This window comes from Periplaneta americana, chromosome 1 (assembly GCF_040183065.1).
Source record: "Periplaneta americana isolate PAMFEO1 chromosome 1, P.americana_PAMFEO1_priV1, whole genome shotgun sequence".
In the NCBI taxonomy this organism is placed as follows: Eukaryota; Metazoa; Arthropoda; class Insecta; order Blattodea; family Blattidae; genus Periplaneta; species Periplaneta americana.
Genome location: NC_091117.1, coordinates 17485824 through 17495784, shown reverse-complemented (window position 1 = coordinate 17495784; position 9961 = coordinate 17485824). Strand labels below are relative to the sequence as shown.

The 9961-nt window shown below is 34.6% G+C and overlaps 1 protein-coding gene across 3 annotated transcripts in view; it reads right to left on the bottom strand.

The window, feature by feature from the left end:
* Positions 1–4654: 4654 nt before the first annotated feature.
* Rh50 (Rhesus blood group-associated glycoprotein Rh50) overlaps positions 4655–9961 on the bottom strand; it is a 144957-nt gene continuing 139650 nt past the window's right edge. For all 3 annotated transcript variants that reach the window (XM_069840133.1, XM_069839975.1, XM_069840051.1), the window contains one exon: positions 4655–8512. In XM_069840133.1, coding sequence (XP_069696234.1) covers positions 8328–8512 — 185 coding nt within the window. In that variant the 3' untranslated portion in view covers positions 4655–8327. The remainder of the gene's footprint in view (positions 8513–9961) is intronic.

The following is a 9961-nucleotide window of genomic DNA, read 5'->3' as shown; positions in this document are numbered from 1 at the left end:
CATTTTCACTCTACTTATTTTGCTTTTTCAGTTTATTTTTTTTAGTGTTGCCGTAATTAATAAATCTTAGAAATGTACGCATTTATATTTATTAAGTTGGGTGAATGGCGAAACGACAAGTGTCCGCCATTAGTAAAAACAAAATACCTATTAAGTTAGTACCAGTACATGAATTTCTGCTAGTTTAGACTTCACTATTTCGGAAAATTCGGACAGCCCTCTCTCTCTATCAGTTTTTCACTAGCACTTTGAGATCAATATTCTATACACGAAAGGTAGAAGTGAATGCAAAGAGTTAAAAGGAAAACTGACGATAAATTATTTAACATAAGATACATTAACTGAATTTGTAGACTGTAATTCAAATTATCAGAAATTTTATCTTTCATTAAAAGAAATGTAGAGCCTACATAAACAACAGCAACGCAAAAAGTCGCAGACAACACTTACCTCTTTCTAGAAATTACAATCAGAAAATTCCAAAACTAGCACTTTCTGTGCAGTAACTGAAGTCTGGGGTGCTTTTTTACCACCCCATGAACTGTACTCACCATGTGATATCCGATTTAAGAGTCAGTGGAGCAAAACTTGACGAATTTGATATAACTTATAATGCACAGAAGATACAAAGCAACAATTGAGGACTAGTTCAATTTTATTTGGATATCTTTTTTATGTACAGTACTTTAAAGTGGTGAGGAACTGAAATGAATTAACTGCCAGTTCAAGATGTCTGTCGTACATTTTGAGAACACATAGTGAGCATCAGCGATGTGACAGACCTGAGTTGTTTTAAGGTTGTTGGGTTCTATACAATGTAATGCAGCTATGAATTCAAGGCAAAAAAACAAAGACAAAAGTTTAACCCAACAGCGCTGATCATACTCGCTGAAATAATGACGTAATACAAGAAATTAAACAAAATAAAAATATATAAATAAATAATATATACATATATATAAATACTAATGATATAAAAATATGTGAAGTGTCGTTATTTAATGTATAGTATTTTGTTAAAATATCACTATCTTATATTTTCTGTCATTCAAGAGAAGTAAATATCTAATCAGTACAATCTTGTTTATTTATTTCATGCAGCATCTTGAAAAGGACCATCACGTATCCTCTTCAATATGTATTTACTCACTTATTAACAAATGACTTTTAAGGAGCCCGCAGGTTCATTGCCGCCCCCACATAAGCCCGCCATTGGTCCCTGTCCTGAGCAAGATTAATCCATTCTCTATCATCATATCCCACCTCCCTTTTTTAAATTTCGACCGGCCAGAGGCCGTTTTTCCAAAGTTATCTTTTTTTGTTTTCTGTTTGTTTTACCTTTGGTTCCTTTGTTTTTTACTTATACTAATACAATCACAACACCCATGCCCGAGGCGGGACTCGAACCCACAACCTTTCGGACCAAGCGATAGGGACATGCCGTGCCCCTACCGCTTGAGCCATCCGGGCCGGCGAAAAGTTTAACCCAACAGCGCTCCCTCAAATCCATTTTAATATTATCCTCCCACCTACGTCTCGGTCTCCCTAAAGGTCTTTTTCCCTCCGGCCTCCCAACTAACACTCTATATGCATTTCTGGATTCGCCCATACGTGCTACATGCCCTGCCCATCTTAAACGTCTGGATTTAATGTTCCTAATTATGTCAGGTGAAGAATACAATGCGTGCAGTTCTCCGTTGTGTAACTTTCTCCATTCTCCTGTAACTTCATCTCTATTAGCCCCAAATATTTTCCTAAGAACCTTATTCTCAAATATCCTTAATCTCTGTTTCTCTCTCAAAGTGAGAGTCCAAGTTTCACAACCATACAGAACAACCGGTAATATAACTGTTTTATAAATTCTAACTTTTATTTTTTTTATAGCAGACTAGATGACAAAAGCTTCTGAACCGAATAATAACAGGCATTTCCCATATTTTTTCTGCGTTTAATTTTCTCCCGAGTGTCGTTTATATTTGAGGGGCTTAGAACAAAAAGCAGCTAAGTGACGGAAACCTAGTTTTGAAGAAATTACAGTTAAAGTTCTACATGCAATGGAATATTATACACTTGTCTGATGAAATGATGCCCATATACACTGGTGGCCATAATTCTGGAAACTTTTTTTTGTACTGAAATATTATAACATGCGTATTGATTCACGGATTTATACAATTGAAAATGTTATTCATGACTGATCCGTTAATTTTGGGGTTGTAATAAAGGTATTATATTAAATCCTGAATATTTTAACAATAAATAATCATTACTATGTATTACGTTCTTGTCGTTTAAGATCTAAATATTAATTTCAGATTTCATTATAATTTCCCATTATTTACCGTAATAAAAACTGGTCCATTGTTGATTTTAAGATTATTGTTGATCAGTAGAAGCATTGTTGAGCACTGTTGGCATAAAATATGGACATTATTAGTGTGTTTCTATCATTAGTCTGACTTAAGATTTCGTTAGGGTAACACCTGATTGCTTCACAACAAATTTTATTGATCCTTTTATCACAATGGATGCACGAAAGGATTGGAAACGTTCTAGGGCTATACATTCAAGGAAATTGCAAGGAAACTTGGTAAAGGCGCTACAGTGTCTGGCGTCCAGAAGGTATGGCAGAAGTACAAATCCACAAAATCTTGTAAAACAACACCTAGGATTGGTAGAAAACCTAAAGTAAGTCCAAGAGATGTGAGACAGCTTTGTCGATTAATAATAATTAATACAGGATATAATGAGAAATAATAATGAAATCTGAAATTAATATTTAGATCTTCCCATAACTAACGGATCAGTCACGAGTAACATTTTCGATTGTATAAATCTGTGAATCAATGCAGATGTTATAATAATTCAATACAAAAACAAAAAGTTTTCAGAATTATGGCCACCAGTGTCGCAGCACTGCACAGTGTGATCGCTTACCTGATTTTATCCCAAAGAAACATCCTTTTGGGCTATCACAACACGCACTTACCTCATTTTTTTTAATAATGTCACTTACCTGCTTTTTGTTCTAAGCCCCTAATTTGTTACTGTTGCTTCAAGATATTTGAATTTTTCCACCTCTTCGAAAGATAAATCTCCAATTTTTATATTTCCATTTCGTAGAATATAATTGGTCACGAGACATAATCATATACGTTGTCTTTTCGGGGTTTACTTATTGTGTAAATATATTACTTACATTTTTTAGAGTGTGTAAAAGCAATATAAGTGAATGGAAAACTTAACAGAAATATTAAAAATAGTTTTTTTCTTGTCGATATCTTTCCCCCGAGAAATTGTGAGAATAAGCTGGTAACCTTACCATACCTAGTGTAATAGGTGTTTAGAAGCCAAATACAGCTCTTATTTGAGTGTAATTAATTTATGTGGTTAAAATTTATCCTGGAGATAAAATTAATCATTTCCTACAAGTCATTAACTTCTTTTATTTAGCTGTAGCCTGGAAGATCGGAGCATATGTTTTGTACACTGATAATATGATCGAATTCTCACAGGACATTATTGTTTTCTCGATTTTAACTCTTATTGCAGTTAATTAGTTCGGTTTATGAATTCTTCGTATAATAAAAGTTACGGATTGGGTGAATAGATTGTATAGAAACCACAATGCGGCAACCTGGCTCTTGGCTGAACCTCTTGCAGAGTCCGGTTACACAGAAACATTGCAGCTAAAACATGTTTTACTTACCCGAATTAAGAAAAGAGATGCTGAAACTGTCTGCCTTCTTCCAAATATTTTTCGAATCTGTTAAGGAAGTGACTCATTACATATTACAGTTTCCATTGAAATATCGAGGCAATGTCTACAGGTCATCCATTGCTATCTGGTTGGCGAGTTGGTATAGCGCTGGCCTTCTATGCCCAAGGTTGCGGGTTCGATCCCGGACCAGGTTGATGGCATTTAAATGTGCTTAAATGCGACAGGCTCATGTCAGTAGATTTACTGGCATGTAAAAGAACTCCTGCGGGACAAAATTTTTCTGTTTTTGTACGTGAAGTTTTATAGTGCATAGGCCCTATTATTTGCTTACTTCTGATGTTGCTGCATACAGTATTTCATCATGTTTACATACATCGAGCGTATAATACAAGTATTTTTTTAATTTAAAATTGATATTTAAACATAAAAATACCTTTAAAAATACTGTCAACAGAAGCATGGAGATAAAAAGAGCATCCTATAAGTATTGCCAATATTGTAGTAGAAATTGACTAACAGTGTTTCAGGAATTGGTCGCTAGGAGTGCTAGGTACATGGTTCTATTTAAAATAGAAGAAAATATGTAATCTATAGTTATTTTTTTAGATTTAAAACTTAAAAGCGGGACAATTGGAATAAATTCGGGACACCAAGACATTTTACCAAGGAAAAAAACAGGATTGTAACGAGGAAAAAGGGGACGAATGGGAGCCTTAGACCAGCCGCCTGCTGGCCTCACGTTCACATGTTTCAGAAGAGGTGAACGATCATCCAACTAGCATGCTGATCCCACCAGCTGTTATAAGCTGGTTTTATAAACTGGATTTCGCTACCTATCGTACAGTATCTCCACAAATTCATTACAATGCTGGATGGGTACTGGTCACACCATTTGTATTTGGGAGAGTGTTTTCATTGCACAGGAGGGCCAAGAAATATTTACATTTTTATTGTCTAACATTAGCATGAACTTTTATAAAAATAGTGTAAAGTGCTACATGCAGTTTTTGATGTGTCTGTATGCAATTTATTATAATGTTTTAATGAAATAACGGTTTCTTCCTCAAAATACTGGGTAATCTAATATAAATGCATTTCAATTTGTCACCAGAAAGGTGACAGGTTCAGTTCATTGCTGGCGATATGCACTACATTGACCTCATCATCCAGAGATCACGGTGCTAATGTGTCAGTTATTAAAATATAATGTATGGAATTAAAATGTTTTTGAGGTACTACTTAGGAACCAAAATTCTCTCCTTTTTGAGAGAATACAACCAAACTTCTTAATACTTGTTTTTCTGAAAGATGGGACATGACAGGAGCGTTGCGATCGGAAAAAACAACTGAATGTCACGTAGCGTGGTAGGCCTGTTGTTATGGTATAGTTGCCTCGTTCAATTATTAGGCAGAGGCATTCCTTTTAAGATTTGTAGGTCTTTATTGCATGCACCGATAATAAAATGAAAATGCGACGTTGTCACGTCTTGTTTGTTGCTGCTATATATTAATATAACATGGATATGGGCTAGGCTTAATTGCTCAAAGCATGAGTTAATTTTGAAGATTATTTATATTATTTAGATTATTTATTTTAAATTAATTATTTAAAGAACTGTAATATAATTAATTTTCACTGTGAACTAGAACAAGACACACTGCTAAAATTTGCAACTCTGGTTTATACACTCCGCGTGGAGTATTGGAGCGGCCTTCAAAAGACTTGACGACAATGGACAGCGCGACATAATTAAAATTATTGAAACTACAAAGCTTCCGTCCTCTTTGACACCGCTAGCCTACTAATTGAACGTGGCTACTTTACTATGCGACCAAGGCGGGAACCGTTTTGTTTGGTGGCGCTGCGATTCGCTTCACAATACAGGCCGTGCTGTAAAGTCCGCATCAGATGCAAAATGAAGCACAAGCTGAACTGCGCTCTTGTTTCGTTATTATTAATACGCTTTATATGTTATATGTTCGTATAAGTTTATAATTTATAGTTTACTGTTTAGTTTTATTTGTCATATGTTTACATACATAGAAATCTATTCAGAAAACAGACCACAACATCGGTGAACGTAAAGGAGAGAACATGAATCGAAAGTAACGTATTTTATTTTATATGGTATTGCATTTGATATGTATTTCTTATCTTAGCATTTCTCATTCTTTACCTTCCTTTCTAATCCTACTACAGACGTGGACAAATTATTAGCAAAATGGAAGATTTTTATTACATATTTTTACAAAATATGATTCTTCAGTTTAGACTACAGTTGACATTTTTGCGTATTTCGAAATTATTAGCAAAATTGAAGATTTGTATTGTATATTTTTTACAAAATTTGACTCTTCAATTTGGACTACATTTGATATTTTTGCATATTTACAAATTATTAGCAAAACTGAAGATTTTTATTTCATATTTTTACAAAATTTGACTCTTCAATTTAGACTGCAGTTGACATTTTTGCATATTTACAAATTATTAGCAAAATATGAAGATCTTTATTATATATTTTTACAAAATTTGACTCTTCAATTAAACTACAGTTGACATTTTTGCATATTTCTATCTACTGTAATGATAGAAATATGAAAAATTGTCAACTGTAGTCTAAATTGAAAAGTCAAATTTTGTAAACAGAATTATCATAAAAATCGTCAATTTTGTTAATAATTTGTCCACGTCTGTAATTGTTTTTAGTAGGCTATTTTACAACGCTTTATCAACATCAGGTTATTTAGAGTCTGAACGAGATAAAGTTGATAATGCCGATGAAATCAGTCCGGGGTCCAGCATCGATAGTTACTCAGCATTTGCTCATATTGGGTTGCGGGAAAACCGCGGAAAAACCTCAACCAGGTAACTTGCCCCGACCGGGAATCGAATCCTGGCTCCGCGCTTGGCTACGAAACACACGTCTTCCTACACGCGGCATAGCGACCAGATTGAAACGCCAGACATTGGATGTGACGATACTCCAGCAGTAAACATACGCAGCGAGCACAGAGTTCCTCATTCTGCCACGACGGGTCCTGCCTTTGTCGCGTAGTAACAGCGGTTGAGTTGCCAAACTTACCATTCCCACGTGGCGAGTGCTTAATAGCTCTCTTGGCGACATTTATTGTGCACACAATGTTAGCATTGGTAAGTTTCATGTTTGATTCTCTGTCGATTTTTGTATCGTTTTCTTACATTCGCGTCAATTGAGGCATTGACATGGGAAAGGTCGTAACTGCCAAAAATTCGAATTTTTAGGTTCTTCACTGAGAAGGTATAAATGGCCATGCCAATGGCACAGAGAAGGTAGTATGTCCGTATGTAATGAAACGAAGTTGGAAACGTAGTCACTAGATGTTGTAAGTTGTATATGCACAGCTGTTGGCGCGGAGAAGGTAGTAAGTAACTCCTTTTACAACATCAGAATGTGTGTAGACAAATATGGGCTGATAACTGTGCAGGGCAGAATAAGAATCGGGTGATTCTAATGGTCCTGATTTACATTATTGCTAACAAACATTTTGATTCAGTGGACTTGAAATTCCTGGTTTCAGAACATTCCTACATGCCATGTGATAGGGAATTTAGCATCATAGAGAAAAGAAAAGAAAAAAAAATACAAGACCATGGTTCCAGAAGAGGTAAGGCATAATAATGTAATAATGATGAAGGATGAGGATTTCTTCGACTTTTCTGCAGAATGTGACAAGATTTTTAATACAACTCCTATCAAAATCAGCACCCTCAACTGGATTAGACTCTCAAGAGCTGATTTTCCTCTAATAAAAACAAGACAGTCATTTAATGACCTTGAAATTTGGACAGAGCTCAGGATTTTTAAGAAAGGACAGTCATTAACGTCAATGACTAACTTGCAGTGTTGCAACGCCTTGAAAGAAGACCAGTCGTCCCTGATGCAAAAAAGAAAGACTTGTTATCTATGTTAGACTTCCTCGATGAAAAGTATCATGCATTTTACCGAAAAATTTGTGCATAATGTATAAATAACATTAATTCTCAGTTTGGCTAAGGAGTGATTTCAATGTTGTATTTTCATAAAATATGATTTCACAGATAAATCTGTGCCAGAATTTTCAAATTTCATATGTAACACGAACATGAGTGTATGTCTTTCATTTAAAGCAGTTTCTGTAATAATGTAAGCGAGAAAGTGTTCATAAATTTGTTTTTTGCTCCCCTGAAAAATTTTTATCTTTGGCAGTTACTACCTTTCCCATGTCAGCGCCTCAATTGTCAATGAATGTTTTAACGTCAGCCATTTTAACATCAATTGCTAGCTTCCATCAGCTGGCAGCGTGGTAGTCCATATTGGCAACATGGCACTGTAGTTCCAAGCTCGGCCGCTTAACTGTCATGTCCCATCTTTAAAAAAAACAAGTATAGTCCCAAGTAAGGCACATTCCTCAAGATTTATGATAAATCTGACTCTGAATTACTTCTTTCTTCTTCTCCTCATTTTTTAAGCTGGAGAAATGAGTTCCAAATCAAATGAGTAATTAATGGTATTTAGATCGCAATTGTACAGTGCTTGATTGCAGCAAATTGCCCCTGCACTTGATGTCACTGCACTTAGGCCCATTATGCTGTATCTGGGCGCGAGTTATCGTAGACAAATGCTTCAACTGTTTTCACTTCGACTTCTCTTTTGTTCGGTTCTGGCTGGTGACGAACCTCCATGTCTGGGGGCATTTCCCAGAACAGGGAATCATCGAAGTATTCCTCTTTGGTTAGTTTGTTGAGTGCTGGGATTTTGATGATGAGACCTGTAGCAAAAGATTAATTAATTTTATGAACTTATAGTAAGGCGGGATGTATTACACCTCTAGTCTATGCAATATAAAAAATCACAGCCTTCAATTAATTTCGTTCTTTATAGATCACTTTCTTTTTGTGGTAAAAGAATTTATTCAATATCTTTAATAGTGTCCGAGATAATAATAATAATAATAATAATAATAATAATATTATTATTATTATTATTATTATTATTATTATTATTCGTGCATGTTGCTATACTTGGCCCTATAAATTTATCCGTCTTGTTTTCCCTGATAACTCGATAAGTTTTTAAAATAGCTTAATGAAAGGTGTATGCTTTTGTGTTTTTAACATCTTAACAACATAAGCTAGAATTTTGGTTGTAGCTTTTGTTATTAATTTAAGGGGATATGTACACCTTCCGCTAGTATAAATTTATCAGAATGCAAAATTTAATTTATACATATCTTGAATTAATTTTACGCTAGAATTTGGTATAATGATTAGGCAACATTTCTACATTAATAAACAGTTTTTAGAATACAAAAAAACTTGTATTGTCAAGGGTAATTATATATATATATATATATATATATATATATATATTGGAGTGGTGCAGTTTGTGCAGGGAAAATTAGTTTCACTGATATCTTGTACAATTTTGAATATTTTTTAATTGCTTTATGCTCGACCATGCCGAAATGTAGTAATTATACACCTGGTAGCAGTCCTTTAATGCATGCCATCAAAGTACACCTACTCATTAAAGTACAGGTGTTCAGCCATTGACAACTCAGCTTACAGGTGTTCAGCCAATGACAAGTCAGCTTTGTACCGTTATAAAACCGCAAGTATCGATTATTCTCGGATATGCAATCGAAAGAGAATTAGCGAAAAGTCACGGAGGCTGGAAATCCAATACTGTCGCAGAAGGTTATGTTCTGTTACTATAATAATTAGCGTTAATTTTAAATAATATTCAAATAAATTCAATTTGTCATCTCGTTTTTCAATGTCGAATTCAATAATCAAGGTTATATCAAGTTTAACGGGATTACATCAAGGTCAATGACATTATTGTTACTCGGAAAAAATCGATACTTTCGCGTCTGCGCACATCTCACAATTCACGACCTAGAACAAGATCACTTCCGATCTTGTCAGATACAAATAAAATGTATACATCTGAATACTGTAATTTCAAGTTAGAAATATGGTCGAGCATAAAACGTCGTATGGCACTTGCCTATAATGGTAATTAAGACTCTCGTATGAATATTATGAAACTCGCTTGCGCTCGTTTCATAAATATCCATACTTGCGTCTTAATTACTATCATTATAGGCTCGTTGCATAATGGACTATTCTTCTCTGTTTTATTCATAATGAGTGTGTTAATAATACTGACATTATCATTTGAATTAGTCTATAGGGGGTGGAAGTGAATAACCTTG